The sequence below is a fragment of the Osmia lignaria genome, chromosome 4, assembly GCF_051020975.1.
Source record: "Osmia lignaria lignaria isolate PbOS001 chromosome 4, iyOsmLign1, whole genome shotgun sequence".
NCBI classification, from domain to species: Eukaryota; Metazoa; Arthropoda; class Insecta; order Hymenoptera; family Megachilidae; genus Osmia; species Osmia lignaria.
The window spans coordinates 6,109,242-6,127,665 of NC_135035.1; the positions used below are offsets into that span (position 1 = coordinate 6,109,242).

Genomic DNA, 18,424 nt, shown 5'->3' on the forward strand with positions numbered 1-18,424 from the left:
ATGGACAGCTTACTAGTATCTAATAAATAAATAATCGTAACTGTTTATGTGTCCGCATAAAAAAAGAATAGGAACGTTCGACGTGTAACGCGACTGATTGACGTCGAAACGTTCGAAGGATAAGTAAAAAAAATTTGCGCTTTCTGCCGTTCTCGGCCAGTTCCGATCTCGTTTCTCACGCAACGTAAAAAACAGATCGTTCGTTTCTTAAAGTAACAACATAATCGTGTGATAAAAGTTTCGAAGAATTGAAACACGATCGTGGTTCACGACGATCACCCTCGTAATACGCTGCTTTGGATCGAACTCTTAAAAATGGTGTCGTAAAGGCGGCACGGATGCTAAGGGGACACTGTTCTGAATATAAATTACTACGTGCGGGATTAAGGCGAGCACCTGGACGCGTAATATACAGGTGAGAAGTGGATTAACTTAGCACGATGAAAGGAAAGATAAGGAGCAACTAAATTACGATACGTGGACTGTGTTTTTCTGGCCAATATACACACCTACATATACATATCTCGACTTCGGAAAAAATTACATCGTTACAGCCATACATTGTTCTATCACGCTTATGTACAGTCACACGATTGCTGCATTAAAATAAGAAAGAGAAAAATTAATTGCTACTCCCGTGCGTTCATTCCCTACGATCGAACCTAATTAGGCAGAAAATGATAAATGAGAACAAAATCACTTAGTATCTGTATCATCAAAATTATTTCATCGAATCGATCAGAGAAAGTTCTTAAGACGTCGACTGCTACACAAACGTTAGTGAAAATTTCATTACAGTATTTTAATTATTTTAATAAATCTTAGAATATTTCATTATTCCAATTAGCCATCACTTCAAATGCCTAATACAAATATTTCTAATCAGAAAAATCAACTAATTTCTAATAATATGGCTTTCTATGGAAATTCAAATGCCACCTAAATATGGGTAACATGGCAGTCAACGTATTAAAGTGTCATCATTTTATTCTCATTTATCGATGTTCGTTCTTCGATCGATGCACGATCAGGGTTACATTAGAATCAGGGGCAAAAGTTTCATTGACAACGTTTCACTGATTTATTACTTATTACTTCGATTGAGTCATAAATCAATCGTCGAAGATCAAAGGCTTCCACGAAATTCCAGCACGCAAATCGCAAGTACCAGTGGCACAATAAATAAGAATGAAGGAAAAGAATAATTGATTCAGATTGTCAAACTGTGTCAGTAAAGTAGCAGCAATGAAAACAACGTGGACGAAACGTTTGTCGGTGACTCGAATGTGACCCAGGCGATCGAGAGTGACACGACGCGATAATCAAGCGTCCAAGCGTCGCGGTTGTCAGTCGATTCATGTATGTACACACGTATAAATAATCAAGGCACCAAGGGAATCAACAGTCAATAAATAACGCGGCCTGACACGCGTCATCCTGCCTCTACTCGAGCGGAACGACGCTTCGTGAATTATGTTTCTTTTCATTTCATTTTCTTTGATTTCAACGCGCAAGTAATAAAATAAAAATACAATCGCCAGCACACGTGTAATGGATAACGCGTCATTCTGCGCGCTCGAGAGTTACTTAATTAATGTTATTTGGTTGGACGAGCTCTAATTACACCTTAAACTTAAGCGAGAATTATGAAAAACTACCAGGGGGGGTGCCTCGAGACCGTCGCTTTCTACGGGAATGTCAGTTTCGACAAACGTGTCTCGTTTCAGGTGTGTTAATACGATTAAAATAATACGATCGGGGTATTAAAAGAGTAATAATAAGGCGTTATTAGAAACGATATGGATAATTAAAATAATAGGAATCATTCTGGTTTGACCCGCAACTCACGATCCTCTTTCAATCTCAATCGTTCTTGAACGGAACTGTTAGGCGAGCACGATATTTAAAAAAAAATTATATACATATAAGTTTAAAATAAACTACGTGACGATGTTGCCTGGTTCAAGAAGAACGGCGAAACAAAAATCTGCACGGTCTTCTTTGGATCCAGGCGATTCTTTCTTTTAACCTTCTAACGTGTGACTAATATATATTTGATGTCACGAGAGTCCATAACTGCGAAAAGACCAGTTTTCGTTCTTTTCTGCGCATCGTCGCTCTGATTGGCGATACTCCCAGACGAAGTGGAAAGCGATTGGCGGAGAGCTCGCTGCGTCCCCCCACCATCCTCCAACCTGCGCGTCGTTAGTTACGGACTCTCGTGGCATCAAGTATAGACTCCTCTATCATCCTGCTGATCATTAATATCCTCTTGCAATTTCTTCTCTATACAATACGTCATCGTATAAATATAAGTTACTCGATGAAACGCGATATAGAAATACGATCTGATAGCTCTACGCGAGTAACTTCTTATTAAAATGAAAAAACATAATTTCTATAGACAAAAGGCAGTCTCTGAGCCATTACTTTTAACCACATCGAATAAATCCATTCCTTTGTCAAACATTAAAACTCGTCGTGATTAACTTGCAAAAAAAGAAACGCGAAACACGAGGTTGGGAATGCCCAAAACGTTTGAAATCATTAAATATCGTAGAAATCGAACGACACCGTAAATCGATATAAAACGTAACAAGATTAGCACGAAACATCACAGCGTGTAAAATCGAAGGGAAACGAAGGGTGCGTAGAAACGTTAGAACGTACCTTAATTAAAATTGTAAACTGCTAAAAAAATTTTGCTTCGATCACCTTATTGCATCGATGTAGGCAAAACTGTCCGTTCTATCGACCGTATTAAAGCGAGCTTGATCATGGTCGAAGCATAATCAGCGATTCTTTATAATCAACTTCCTACGAAATCGTCTGACGCGTAATCTGCGGGCGACGAGACGCGAAAAACCGTGGGCGAAATCGCGTCCGTTCTCTTTTCACAACGCGAGTATTTTTTTTATTTATTTAATCGTCGTAATATACGATGAGCATCACCGATCGAATACGATCGGTTCACAAAAGCTTTTATTAATTATGCACCAGACAGCTGAATAATCGAGCCGTTTGAGAAAAGGAAACGCGTTAAAGATTATCGTGCTTTGATTTGGCTCGAGGCGTTTGATTCCCTGCCATTATTTCCTCCCTTTTTTTCTTATCGTTACGTGTCCGGAGCGAAAATCTTGACGGTGTTCTCAGAATTTTGCGCGTTCGACCGCATCGCCCGCCTTCGTTCCTCGATTAATTGCCTTCGAGCCTGCTCGCGAGCTTCCCGAGCTTTCTTGTTCGCCTCGCTGTTCGCCGTCGATTTTACTTTGTGAACAGGCGTGACACGACGTTTCGTCGTGCTACCGTTTTGCGGAGCCGCGGCTGCCTTCTTCTTCTCCGGCACCGTCTGAAAAAGAATCGAGACGAATGATTAGAAAGCGAACTGGTTCGATAACAGCGCGCATTTGGAAAGTGGTCTTCTGTTTACAGGATCATTCAGATAAGGTGTAGACCAGTGTTTCCCAACGTGGGGCCCACGCCCCACAGGGGGGCAATTTGATTGTTAAGGGGGGCAATTCGAAGATCGTCTCGTTCAGAGTTTAAATTAACCGTATGGCGACTCTCAGTCGCTACTCGAGCTGGGTAAACGTTCATAATTACTAATAATTAAAATAATATAGAAAAATCTTTCATTAAAATTATTTCCTACTTAAATTTCAGTTCTCCATTATACTTACTGTGTTTCTTTAACAATTTTCTAGTGATTTCTTTATAAATATAAAGAAATAATAATATAAAGATTCGTATAAGAATTTTAGAAAGGCTTATGTGGGGCATGGCACAAAAAAGGTTGGAAAACACTGGTGTAGACTCTCCATGGTAAAAGGTATTCTGGAACGTCGCTTTTCAGGAATTAAAATGAAGGAAACGTACTTGGGTTGAAAGGATCCGCTTCAAACTTTCCACATACAGCTCTCTTCTATCTCCATTCACACTTTTCACAAACAGGGTAGGCAGACTGAAGGTACGCGCACCGAAAGAACAATTTTATTTCACAAATGCAAGAAGTATACATTCCATCAGTCTCTGATAATTTTACTATAAATTGTACAAAACCCTGGGATCCAGGAGTCCCAGATTTCCCGACTTCATTTTCAGGAACAATAGAACAAGACTCAGAATACCGTACATGTACAAATACAAAGATAATCGACAAAGATTGCGATTTGATTTCAGGAACGCGCAAACGTGTTTCATTTTGATCGGTGGACTTTTGCTGTCCGATGGAACTTCGACGTTTTCCGGAAACAATTGCATGTATTTCAGGTCCTCCAGGTAACGGACCACGTTCACCTTCCTCTTCAACGGCAAATATTTGTCGAAATCCATCGATCCGACGTTTTTACGACCGCGCAATGGAACGGTGAAGTCCGAACGAACGTGTTGAGAAATATCCATGACGAGGCTCGCGTTTACTTTTGAAGAATTAATTTTCTTCGCGATCAAATCGTAGCTCAGCTTCTTGATGCTCGTGCGATTTTTCATCTTTGAATCCTCGTTTCTAGATATTCCAGCGGACCGAACAATCTCAGCGCTCAAAGAAGACATCAAAGAGGACAGGAAATTCTCGATCTCCGTCTCCTTCTCCGACCAATTCGTGATATTATTTGTTATATTATTTATGACAAGAGTACTCGTATGCTCGTTAGATAACGCACGACAATCGGACGGTAGGAAGCATTGAACAGAAAAATCCTGGTTCTCGTTCAGAAGATCCCCTGTGTCGCTCATGGCTGTCGTTTCGTCGCAGAGATTCAAGGATTTTATATCCTGGACATTGATTTCTTTCTCGGGAGAGTCTGTTCCTCGAGAAACGAGCTTCTTGGAAAATTCTTCTTCATGGATCTTCAGGACGTGTTTCCTTTTCTTTTCGTAGACCTTCATTCGCGCCAACTTTTCTGATCCGTTTGCAACCGCAGAATTATGAGACTGATTCTCAGCGTTGTACACTTGCCTCAATTGTCGAAGAGTTTCTGGAGACAAGGGGATAAAAGGTTTCGAGTCGCTCAATCGCCAACCAACGCTGTCGAACGTCTCAGAGGAGGTGCTTCTGTCTTCTTTGCCTGTCTTTGATGGTTCTTTTATTTGATTTAGCTTCTTCACGCTCCACGTTCCACGGAATGTACAGTTTTCTTCGGGCATGTCTACCTTTTTATGTGGTTTATGTCTATTTTCGATGGAGTCGATATTCGACCATGTTTCGCTGGAAACAGACAAGTTTTGATTAGTTTTAGAGACGTTTTTACTCAGATTCTCTTTCTTGGGTGATTTTTCGTTGCTCGATCGAGGCAGTTTTTTCTTTGAACTTTCAAGTAATGTGATTCTTGATTTTAAGGATTTCGTGCATTTTTCAACACCACTGATCGATTTTCTTGGTTTTTCTACTTCGTCTAGAAATGTAACACTGTATCCAAGATTTTGAGCGTTTCCTCTACGAGACGGGGAAAGGAACTTGTTATTCTTTCGGGAGACAGGAACTTTCTCCTCGTTCCTTTTATCGCGAGATTTTTGTTGATTAACTGTTGATTTAATTGGATCATTTCTTGGAGGTTTCTTCTCCGGAGTTCTCGATCTCGTTCTCCGACATTTTCCAGTCTCGACTTCGCGATTGGAATTCCTTGCAACTGGGCTGCAAGATTTGGCTTTCGTTCGAACATTTTCCTTTCTTTTTCCAACAGATAAATCTCTCCTATGCGAAGAATGATGATTTTCAAAACTGAATTTATTCTGCTTCTCCTCTTTTATCAGCCTCTGAATGTTCTCCGTCAGTCTTTCAGAAATTTCTTGCACTTTCTTATCATTTCGCGATTGAGTTTTATCAGTTTCCTTTTTGAATAACACCTGCACGTTTGATAATCTTTTTTTCGAAACAATATCGTTTTCGAAAACGTCTCTGCGAGGGAAGAAATTGCTGTATGGGTGTCTTGATTTCTCGAAACGAAAGGTATTTATATCGGAATTCAAAGTATGGACATAATTGACGACGTAAGAAGTGCAATGATTAATTGGGAAATCATCTTCGGGGGATTCGGATAGGAACGGGTTGCTGTCTTTACATTCAACGTCGTTTTCCATCGATCGCGGTTCGTTTTCTTGGAAATTCGGGGAACTGGTTAATACTTGAAACGCGTCGTCGCACAAACGAGCCTCGAGGGGTAATTTTTCGGTGGAACGAGACGAGCGTTTCGTTTCGCAAATGGATTCTTCTGATCCGTAAAGCGTCGAAGTTTCGAATCGTACACGTTTATCGCTAACAGAGTGAGACGAGGATCTACAGGAAGGTTTAACTGGTTTTATATCACCGGTATTTTCTTTCGAGGGAATCTTTCTTTTCGAAGGCTTCGAGGAAGAAGGAGGTGTCTGAGAAACTGAACATACCTCTTGCCACTGGGAATTTCGTAATTTTTCGATCTGGTCGAACAGCTCGTTTACTTGGACCACCTGCAGCATCACCATGTCCCAGAAGCCGGCCAGATCCTCGTTCGTCGTTGGAAATTCTTCCCCTGGAACCTGATTCTGAAACGGAGATGCAAAACGTGTGCAATCCACGTGTTGTCAAAATTAGATGGACTCGTGGAAATTTTCAAGACCTGGAAAACCTTGAAAAATGTCTAACTCCCTGGATAACAGCCTATCGATAACACTAGATTTACGGAATCCGTCAATTTAATGGGTTTTCGATTTTATGCTTAAAAATTCTGAACACGCAAATATATATATTTCCACTCGTTTTCTCTGGAACACCTATATTTTATTATTTCTCGATGTTGTATACCTATTTTTACGAAAATCCGTCAATTTATATAGATCAATTATTGCGAAATAACAATGAATAAGAAAAAACAACAGCAAGCAAATGACGGCTGTTTAGCAATAAATACATGAGCAAATAAGTTTGAATGAATTGTTCACAATTATAAATATAGAACCCAGGTGACTGGGGTCAGCCCCACTGAGTTCTAGTGGACATCCTACACAAATAAATTTAACAAATATGTATGCGAAAAGTGTACATCCAAGATAGAGTTTACATGTAAAAAATGTATTGAAGACAACAATAAATAAAAATCTATAGATTTTAAATAAATAATTTACAAAAAAATTGCATTTTAATATATCCGTCAAAAAGACGGATTTCAGTAAAAAATGATATATAGTCAATGTCTGTAAATCTAGTGTTAATCTTATTAGCAGAACGCTGCCCCGAAGACTTACAATATTTTTCTGACACAATCCCTCGAACTGTTGCATTTTCTGGGAAGCCAGTAACCTGGCTTTGCCCGCAGCCGAGCGCAGTTTTCCGGCTGCCTCTTCCGGAAGTGCGACGGTATCGCCGCTGGCCAACTCCGCTTCCGCCGACGCAGCCAACGACAGAAGCCTGTCCGTCTCCTGTTTCAACAGCTGGAACAATTCGCACGTTCGAACGTTAATAGACCGTTTCCTATCGCGTTCCTTTATTTTTCTATCGACGCGTACCTTCATAAAGTAATGTCCATTTTTCTCCTCGACCGTTTTCTCCGCCTCTTGAACCTGTTTCGCCACGTTCGTCGAACTAGCGCTCGGTTCCAAGACAGGTAAGACTACTTTTGGTGCAGCCGGCTGCTGGTCTGGGATGCTGGTCACGCTAGAATTAAGCTTCTGTGCGCCGCTCTCCGCGATATTTCCGTCTAAATTCGAAGCCGTTGGTATTTTTGCTTTCTGCTCGACTTTCCGTGACACCGGCGTTACCCTGTGAAGCAGAAAACAACCGTAACTGTACCATCATCTCACTTTAAGGGATAAGGCCTCTCTAGAATTTTGAAAAAATCGAAAATTTTTTCTATTTGCTTAAAAGGTGCTTTAATGTCTTAAAAATGATATGGCAAAAGATTATGGGTGGGAAAAATAATTTCGAATTCTGGCGCAGCACCTCCCGGCCAGCAAACAGATCGCCAATCGATTTGAAAATTTAACAATATATTCAAAACTACGCAGGATTTTTTCATTATATTGCACAGTTCTTTTGTTATAAATAATTTTCTGGCGATTTTTTCTTGAAATTTTACACTTTCTCTTAGAAAATACACCATTTTTGCAAAAATCAATATATCAAAACAATCCTACGTAGTTTGGTAGCTGTTCTCATATATAATCAAAAATATTTTGGTATTTTATCCTAAGTTAGAAATTGCAGGAGTTGCTGGTCTTGCCCTTTAGCCCTACAAAAAAGAGCATTTTGACTTGGATCACTATACAAAAATTAATTTTTAAAGTTTGCTTGCAATTTGGATTTATTCCAAAAATTCCCAAAATATGCCTATTTTTTCTCGCTCTAGAGTAGTCTAACCCTTTAACATTGTTATTAACAGTATCTTCGAGTACATACCTTTGGAGAGGTTTCAGAACTTGTTCAGAACCATCAGTGGGTCTTCTTGGGCTGACCACCGGAAGCTGGGCCCGAAATTCGGGTCTCAAGTGTCTCAACACTGGTAGATTCTTCAAAGATTCCTCCGTATTCGCATTGTCCGCCGTCGCGTCGTTGTTGTTGCCGGAATTATTGAAACTATTCTCGCTGGTGTTCAGCCTGCTGGTGCTGCGTTTGTAGAAGAAACCCTGGGCGAGTGCCCCAGGTCCGTAAAGCCGTTCCACTCGTTGCTGAATGAACGATTTCTCGCTGCTCGAACTGTTGTTCAATACTTGGTTCTCTACCTCGACATTCGAGCCGTTCAATATGCTCGTATCGCTGAACGAAGCGTTCGATACTGTAATTAAGAGAGAAAGGTGTTGAGAAAGACGGCTGATTAACAGGTTAAAGGCCGCCGCGATATTACTAGGCTACTCACGATTAGACGCAACTTGTTTCGGCGACGAAGCCGAGAAACGCGAGGAGAATGATTTATTTTGTTGGCTACAAGACAGGATCTGCGACGCTCCAGGGGTGCGTTTCGTTGGGGTGTTGGGTCGAATGGGGCTGACTTCGGTGAACGTCGAATGCATCACACCCTTGTCGACTTCGGAATACCCTTGACATATGCTGATCGAACTTCTGGATTCTCTGTACGTCTCCAGTTTGCACTCCTCCTTCAAGCCATTCGAGAAACCGTTTTGCCTCTCCATCGCTAAGGGTGAGATCGATTGACTCTTAGGCGGATAAGGGTGCGCTGGCACGTTCAGGTGTTCGTTCGACCTGCAAATGAATATTTTTAATCGAGTCTGACAAATTTTCACCTTTCAGATGAAAATAAGTCGAAGAGGAAATTTTTACCTAAAACCTGCTGGACTGGTGTCTCTGTCGATCAGCCTGGTCCCAGGGCTACTGTCCCTCGATCGAAACCCTTCCCTCAACTTGCTGTCGTATCTGTTGATCCCCGAATAACCGCTGATGCTGCAAGCTAGGCCCAAGTAACTCGGTTTCTTCACTGTCAGCTGCTCTGGCTCTGGGCTGTCTCGATGACCATTGCTGACGTTCAACTTCTCATCCGGGCTCAGATGGGATTTCTGCAGCGTTTCGCTGCTTCCGTTCGTTAGATTGCCTGGCGAGGATACCGAATCACCGTTGCAAGACAAGTTCAAACTGTGCAACGTCTTCTTCGAGATGCTATCTACAGTGTTCTCTGGAAATTAGAAGCTTCTATTGAAAGCACTCGGCTTTCGTCCTACATTCCGACTGACCCTGTTTCTCGCGTCCCTAAATTTATGCACGAGAAAGAGCGCTAGCCTGTGATATGGAAATTTGAAAAGCACGCAATGTTGACTGCAACCTTCGCGTCGTCGTATGCCGCACTCACGGATCGAAACGGATACACTTAAGCACGAATCCCATGAATAAGGTTAACCAGAAAGCTTCACGGAACGAAACCGTGTTCCCGGAGAATAATCGAACCGGCTAGAGTGTTAGAGGACGATACGTTAGAAAGTTTGAAACGTGCCCGTTCGAAACCCGACACAGGAATAACCCTGGAATGGCAAGAGGCTGGCCGAGTGGCGGAGCAAAAGAGAAGATCGCCTCTCTCTGCATCTCCTCTGGTCTTCTTGGCACCGAGGATAGAAAAGAAACCGTGCCCTGCACTTGCTGCACTCGTCGACGATCTAAATTCGATCGGCACCGAGACCGGAGCAAAAAGAAACGTTCCACAGAAACGGTGGAGGGAACTGGTGACCTTGAACGTTCCAAGATCGTCCCGGCTAAAATTCGTCCAAGTGGAAGGTCAACGACGACCTCGGCATTCCTACTCTTAACCTTAACTTTACGAGTTCTAACTAAAAAAGAAGGTTAAAGTTGCAGTTGACATCTTTCGATGGCTGCAGTTCCATGTTTCACCGCCCGTAGAACCAAAATTAGGATCTATCCCCTGATAGATCTCGAATAATGAACGAATAATGAAAAAGATGTAAGAGGTTAAATTTTTGCATTTTTTACTTAAAAGGAAGTTTAAAGCTCCTATTTATAATAGCGGTCGAGTGGCGCATAGGTTAAGGCATTCGCGGAAGTTCGAATCTCCGAGAAGCAAAAAAAAAAAAAAACACCAGTTTCTTTCCAAGACCTAAAGCTCAATCGCATTTTCTCTTTCGATTTAATTAGGTTAGGTTAGGTTAATTTTTTCATTTGCGCAACCTGAGATTAGGCTCATTCGACCGGATTCGTCGAGACCTTTCAGAATTTATACAGGGTGTTAAAAAATTCCCTGAAGACCTCTACACCGTTGAATAGATCACGAAAAATCGAAGCGAAAAGTTCTATAGCATTTTTCGATGGGATCAGTAGTTTAGCCACATTTCGTTGTTGAAAATTGACCAACCAGCGCGCAGCTTGAATGAGTAGGAGTGGCTCGGCTCTCGACTCTCGGCGTAGCTCAGTGGCGGCAGAGAAAGGCTAGTCCCCTACTCCGCGAGTCTTGCCACTCGAACTGCGCGCTGATTGGTCAATTTTCAACAACGAAATGTGGCTAAACTACTGATCCCATCGAAAAATGCTAGAGAACTTTTCGCTTCGATTTTTCGTGATCTATTTAACGGTGTAGAGGTCTTCAGGGAATTTTTTAACACACTGTATATATTGTTCTATTTTGGGGGCGATGAAACAGAGAACTGTATCCCTTTCGATTACTAGATCCTAGAGCTAATTAGCGTTTAGTTTCTTATTATCTATTCGCGGCAAAAAGCATAGAGAACAGATTATAGCCGGGGCAAAACGGTAGACATCGAGATAGCCAACCTGATCGGTCGGACGCGGATTGGTCGACGTCCAGACTGCAGCTGCCGATGCTCTCCTGGCTAGTCATGTTAGGATGATGTCTGATGACGACGCCGGTTGGGATTTTCGGGTCCGGATCGAGACGACGGTAATTAAGAGGTTGAACCGCAAGGGAGACCGGCCTTGTGCGGCGATTCGACCTGATGCCGCCGGTGCCGGGGACCGACGGCGTCAGCGTCGCGGCGCAGCAATCGCCAATGTCCTCCAAGCCCGCTACCTCGCCGCCACCGCCGCGTGTTTGTCCGCTAGCTCGTCCACGATCTTCCTCCCCGCGATCCTCGTGCACACTGTTGATTTTTCGTTTCGTTTCGTTTTGTCCCGCGATCTCATTTCTTTTTCCTTTCCCATCTCTTTTTTCGCATAATTAAAAATCATTTTCATTTAATGCTTCGATGCTCTGGAACTCGATTCCTTCAGCCTATAAATTTTGATGTTACAACCATAAATCACGACCTATTGATTGGCAATTATCGAACGAGCAATTTTCTGTATTTTCCAACGGGTAAATTATCAATGCCACGAGAAAGCGGAACGAATTATCATCCAGTTCGAGTCGTTCCAGCTGTTTTGTTGGGAACCGAATCAATAGGCGGAATCAATTTCTTTTAACAGTTCCAGAGCATCGGTAATACTAGGTGGAAGCTGGCGCTACTTTGTAAGCGAATCAATCTCTACTTTCACCGTACCTTTTAATTAACGATAAAGCGATCATTAACTCGGGAACTTCGACTTCAACATCATCGAATCGCGATTAAAACGAGTTAGATCTCGTAAAAGTGATCCGGAATGATTGTTTCATGCTTCGTTTCACCGCGATGAATCTAAAATTTGAACGAAACGATCGCTCGATTATTTAACGAAAATTTATGCTCCATCATTTTTCTCGGTTGACTAAGTAAACGAATTTTATCGACGCGAATCAGGGAATAAAATCGGTCCCGGGACTTTGAAAAGCAAATAACCGACAGGCGAACTGATCCCGTTGGGATCTAATTTTACGATTCGACCGGTGGCAGAACGCAGACGAGACGGACGTAATAAATCGACGCTGCTGTTAGTATACAGCACGAGCTTCCACGTTTTCTTCTCTTAACATAAAGTCTACTTTTTATTACAACGCATATTCACGTGCCTGCAAATAGCGAACAAGACTCGAAGCTCTGCCCGGTGTATCGTTCCTTGCAATCGTTTTCTAATTACCAACTTCATTATTTCGCTCGAATTAACCCGACGCTATTTGCACGCTGATTACAGAACCGTGTCGGCTAAGTGCACAATCGCGAGGCAGTGCAAGCTGGTGCGTATCGCTCGAGAACGCGAATCACGCTGAAAGTTTTGAGAATTCATCGATACAATACTCTCAAAGTGATTCGCGTACGATTCGCTTTGAAGAATCGCATGCACTAAAGGGTAGAGGTGTGCGAGTACTCGTAATTCACAAGCCGGACTGAACTCGCTTCGATTGTTCGAGCCGAGCCGAGCGATTGAATTTGCCGAATTACTCGAAATCGACGAACTGCTTGAAACAAAATCGAACTACTCGAATCTTCGATTTACTGGAAGATGAATTTTCAGCTCGAATATTCGAGTAGTTCGATTTTGTTTCAAACAGTTGGTCGATTTCGAGTAATTCGGCAAATTCAAGCGCTCGGCTCGGCTCGACTGACCGATCGTTTGACTCGAAATTCGAGTACTCGTAATTTACAAGCCGAGCTGAACTCGCTTCGATTGTTCGAGCCGAGCCGAGCGCTTGAATTTGCCAAATTACTCGAAATCGGCGAACTGTTTGAAACAAAAGTGAGCTACTCGAAAAAATCGAACTACTCGAAATTTTGAATTACTTGAAGATGAATTTTCAGCTCGAATATTCGATTAGTTCGATTTTTTCGAGTAGCTCGCTTTTGTTTCGAGTAGTTGATCGATTTCGAGTAATTCGGCAAATTCAAGCGCTCGGCTCGGCTCGAGCGACCGATCATTGTTTGACTCGAAATTCGAATACTCGCACACCTCTACTAAAGGGACGGTGAGATGATAGATTGTGCGAAACAAGAAATCGCTACTGTACAATGAATCGCTTTTTGTTTCGTGTTAATTAGGCCTCGCGTGACACGTGGATTAATTGAGTGCTTCACATCGTGTGCGGTTGCAGTTTCCGTACAGGACATACACATTCACGTACAATTTACAATTTTCGATTTTCAATTTTGTTAATGAGACAAGACTGTTAGTTGTACAGGCGGATATCATAGAAGACCAGTCACAATTTTTCTAGAAGATTTGGGTGGATATTTTCAGGGGGTTGATTCTCACCCTTAACAGTGAATTACCAGAAGTTGGACCAGAGTGGTAGTCAAAGTGTTAAGAGGTCGTTGCATGTGTGCCGTGCAGCGAAAGCTGAAATATGCCGAGATAGTGCAAGGTGATCGAATCATGCTTGATCGCGACTGCGTTGATGATGAATGTGAACGCATACGAGTTGGGAACGAATAGACAGGGTCTGTAGAAAATGTCAAGGAGTCAGAAGAATCTCTCGAGGCGAACATTATCAACTAATTCTCGGTGAAATCGTTAAAGAGCAAGATTTACGCAACTGCTTCGAGGGAGTAGGGAAAATGAAGAGATGTCGCGACATTTTAACGATGCCTTTAATGCAAACAGTGAAACTCTTGTTGGGACCAGTCTCCGAGTCACGAGAACTCGTTAGAATAAATTGAGTTATGGTAAACGTCTCGTTAAATAAAAGAGAGATGCAAATGAGGAAAAGATACACTTCGAAATCGCAAAAGTTTAAAGAAAAATGATTTATCCGTACCTCCTACGCCAATTCTTCCAAAGCAGAAACTTTGAGACGTTCTTTTTAGCCACGGGATTCACCGTGTACGTGCCACTTTCAATTTTCAGAGGCATCTTTGGAGACACTTTCGATAGTGATCGACGATCATCGACTGTGCCCTCCTCGATCGACTTCGAATATTACGCTCGGGATGATATTGGAGCAGGATTACTCGCGTTTCTGTCCCGGTATCGATTCTAGCTGCTTTGAAATGCCTCGATCACCGTGAAATCGGCCATTTATCACCTGTCGTTTAACCGTGAACGCAAACACGAAACGGAGCGATGAAACGTGGCGAGCTAAAACGTTCTGAAAACCACTTTCTCGCGTTGGAGCATTCTTCAGGAATCTCTCGGGAATATTTTACATTGCTCGAAGAGTACACCCACTTGGAAATTCAAATGCTTTTGCAAAGAGCACAGCTGCCTTCTTTTTTTCTTAATTTTAAAGTCTTTAGCGACGACCTTTGTCACCGGTAAGAACTCGCGAAGGCACGTTGCTAGGATGACTAGTTACCGAAGACTGGCATTCCCATCTCATCTCTCTCTTCTACTGCTCTAACGCACTCTCTTTCCTCCCTCTTTATCTTTCCCCTCGGCACCAGGATATTTTGGGAACACTCAAAAAACCACACACGAAAGCACGCGAGTCGCTTCCTCTGCGCCCTCTCTCCTACATTTGCCCCTTTTCACCGGTCCTCCAACTGCTACCATTCCTTCGCAACACGGATTTCGGATTGCTTCAACCCTTCTCCTTTCTCTTAACACTTTCGCGACCGGGGATAGCTGGCTGAACGTTTAAATAAATACCGCATATAATTTCGAAAAGTCTGCAGCTGAGTACAGCTAGATTTTACTATTTGTAGGTTCGTGATTATAGGAATATTGTTTCTCGGTGTGATTCAAAATTTAAAAAAATTAAATATTACAAATGCATGTTATATTTAGGACTACGCAGCCCGTATTCAGATAAAGAATTTGAAATGACGTAGGACTATTTCTCTGATCGCAAAAGTATTAAAAAACCCTCAACATAGGGTGACTTAACCAGTAAATAAACAAATTTACTGTTTTCGTGTATAACAAAAATACTGTTTTATTAGAAACAATGATTTTAAATTCAAAAAGGAAAGGAAAGTTTATTTAGATAACGATGACAACAATGTTTTTTGAATCTATGAAACTTTTAGTAATTTCTTTATTATTTTCTTTCGTGGCTTCGGGTAGTGCCACTTTTGCTCCGAAAATAGGTGGATGGTTTCAAAAACATTTTCTGAATATATGGTCAATGCGTTTCATCCACGGTGTTTGGAAAATAATGTAGTATTTTATTCACTGGGTACAAAGTGTTCATTTACTGGCACAGTGGATATTGATTACATTTTACCGTTCCATCTTTTTTAAATATTTTTAAACCCTATTCTGTTAAAAATTCTTATTTGATTAATAAATTAGAATATCATTTAATTTTATCCTTGTTTGAAACTGAAAAAAAGCTTAACTATCCCCATTCACCAGCCAAGTCATCCTAGTTATTTGTTGCTCCAAATTAAAAAAAAAATATTACAAATGCATATTAAATTTAGGACTACTTTGTCCGTATTCAGCTAAAGAATTTGAAATGACGTAGGATTATGTCACATTCACCGGCCATAAATAAAACAGATAAGCACTACTACCTTATAATTAACAATAACTAAAGAATAAAAGGTGTAACCTTTCTTTTCAATTTCCTCTTAATTAAAGTACATCCAACTTTCATTATTTCAACTGAGTGATATGTGAATTTGAAATAATCAAAAAGTTATTAATTAGTTTTTCTTCAACAGCTGACAATCAAAAATCCTATTAACACATTGTTGACCAGTCACGAATTAACTCGAGTTTGCACTTGCATTGACTACTTTAATTTTTGAAACCCAGGATAATATGGAATATTGTGAAATTTTTTCATTATCCCATATTATTATTGTAAAATTGATAACCTGATTCCTTAGAAAATCTCAGTTTTATAAGTCTGAATTGTGACTGATTTGACTATTGTCACCCTCAAACATGTTCACCAAAAAACCAAAAATAAAAATAGAAGATCCAAAGGTAGACTTACTTTAAAGCATTCTAAAATACCGTGTACCTATTCATCATGTTTGCTTCCTTTTCATAAAATTGAAAGTAAAATATGGACAAAGAGATTTCCAATGTTGAACAGTTGGTAAGGAGCACACGCGTGCTACGGAAGAGGGGTAGAAAAATCCGGGGTTAGTGGCTCGAACACGTGTCTGGCACGCGTACCGTTTCCACTGAAACTCTCGCGTCGGAAGCGGCTTGTATTTTCAATTTCACGTTCGGAAGAGCGGCAAAGTATCGCTAAAGTAGTTCGAAGGGTTAATAACCCCTTCAAGCTTTCTCGAAGACGCTATTTAACACGCTGTCAATCCGTGTAATCGTCTTCCACGTTTTCTAACTTGTGTTCGCTGTTCAGAAACCTCTCAAGGAAAACTCCTCGGATATTTTGTTGCGAATTCTCGTGAAACTTCTCGATTTAATAAATCGTATGAATATTTCTACCCGATCCTCTTGTTTATGGAACGACAACGACCATGAAATAAAATTGCATTTAAAGTATTCTAATTTTATTGACCACGTAAGCAACGACGCGTTTGTATTTCTGATTGCGACAGAAATATTTACCAGTTCTGAAGAAACATTCAGCCATGACATTTCCCAAACGAGTGGTGCGAACGCAACACCCTAATTCTTTCCCTAACCACGACCGGTGCAGCTTGTCAGTTTCAATTAACCAGCTCGTCAATCACGGACAGGGATTTAGGATTCACCGAAATAGACGAGCGATAGGGTAGGTAGATCGATTCAAAGGCGACTGAAGGATCCATCGATCATCGTTAAACTTTCCATTCTAATGAGATCAAAGTTCATCTCTGTACCTCGTCTCGAGCGATCAATCTCCCGAAGGCGCGCATAAAAATTCCTTGTACCTAACGTACAGATGGTTTGCGGTTGATTTTGGAACGAATGTATCCCGGTCGGCGAAAAAGTCACCGAGAACGACATAAATAAAGTCAGCACGCACGCATGACTAGCGTGAAACAAGAGCTGCCGTCTGGGAATGCAGAAAGTGCAGCTATGAATTCAAATGCAATATGGTGCGCTCGTTCCATTCTAAGGGCGCAGCTGGACGGGTGGAAAATTATTTGAAGCAGACCCTCGAACGTGTGAGATCGCATTGTCGATCGGTGAAGAGTGCAAATGCATTAGACTTGGCAAACAAATGGAAAAATCATGAATCTTCATTCAGGGACGCAAAATGAATGAAATAGTAATAGGAGAGTGTAAATACTATTTTTCTTAGAGGAATAGCGTACACATAAAGTTGAAACACCTGATCTTTATCTCATTGCGGTCAAGTAATGATTCGACTCGCAAACGCGATAAGCTATCTTAAGCTCAGCGTTTAGCAACGTGTTTTGCTGTTGAAAACCGACCGCAACAAACGTGCTGGCAAGCAGTACTGAAACATTATGCTACTCCAATGTTTCGTAGAAACTCTTGTCGAAGTTGATGGTTGAAAACGATACAGATTGCATTACCCCTCGATAGAAGGTAGCTTAAGGGATTCGATGATTGTTACAAATGGGAAAAGAAAATTATCATTTTAATGGTATACGGAAAAGGTGATAACAGGTCGTTTGACGTCCACTAAATTAAGTATCGATAAGCTACTAATTTATGACAATTATATAGCCTGCTGATAGCACTACCTGCAAGAGCTTCTGTGATGTACGTCGTAAAATGACTATTTGCAAAATAAAAACGGGTAAAGAATAATGCCATAAAAATTCAGGTAGACAAGGTGTTAAAATTATTAAAAATAGGAATAATTAATTTTCAAATTTCAAGATTTCTATTTGCTATTTTAAATTATTTGCACAATAGCAATATTATTTAGAATAACGTCTTTCTATTACTTTCTCTTAACATTCAATCTGCAGAATTGCGCGCACACTTACGTAACGCGGGTGATTTTGTGCATTTACAATTAGAAAAAATTTAATGGTATTCTTTTTTACTTTTGCTCGCCTTTGATTGCAGAATCAAGCTATTCGTTTGATTAAAAAATAAAATAATAATAAATAAAATATAGATTATTAAAAACGGAAAATTCTATTTCCTGCTGGGAACGGATTTTTCTGTCTCCTGATGATTAAGCATTAATTATTCAGGCATGTGTAATTTGCCAGGTCGGTCACCGATGACCCCTATGGTATTTAACGTGCTAAGCAATTAACTGATAAAGTATCCTGAAATTTTGTGCAGCGTCAGACGGCAAGGGAATTT

General features: G+C 41.0%; 1 protein-coding gene across 8 annotated transcripts in view; it reads right to left on the minus strand.

The window, feature by feature from the left end:
• Window positions 1-2,454: 2,454 nt before the first annotated feature.
• The window catches only part of LOC117603209 (uncharacterized), a 38,301-nt gene continuing 22,331 nt past the window's right edge, over window positions 2,455-18,424 (minus strand). For 5 of the 8 annotated variants that reach the window (XM_076688052.1, XM_034322121.2, XM_034322119.2 and 2 more), the window contains 8 exons: window positions 11,198-11,586; window positions 9,248-9,596; window positions 8,826-9,169; window positions 8,369-8,744; window positions 7,480-7,732; window positions 7,219-7,404; window positions 6,382-6,519; window positions 2,455-3,349 (listed from right to left, as the gene is read on the minus strand). In XM_076688052.1, coding sequence (XP_076544167.1) covers window positions 3,116-3,349; window positions 6,382-6,519; window positions 7,219-7,404; window positions 7,480-7,732; window positions 8,369-8,744; window positions 8,826-9,169; window positions 9,248-9,596; window positions 11,198-11,586 — 2,269 coding nt within the window. In that variant the 3' untranslated portion in view covers window positions 2,455-3,115. Of the gene's footprint in view, window positions 3,350-6,135; window positions 6,275-6,381; window positions 6,520-7,218; window positions 7,405-7,479; window positions 7,733-8,368; window positions 8,745-8,825; window positions 9,170-9,247; window positions 9,597-11,197; window positions 11,587-18,424 lie in introns of those variants that run through there. The other 3 variants (XM_034322125.2, XM_034322123.2, XM_034322126.2) reach the window with 3 other exon arrangements.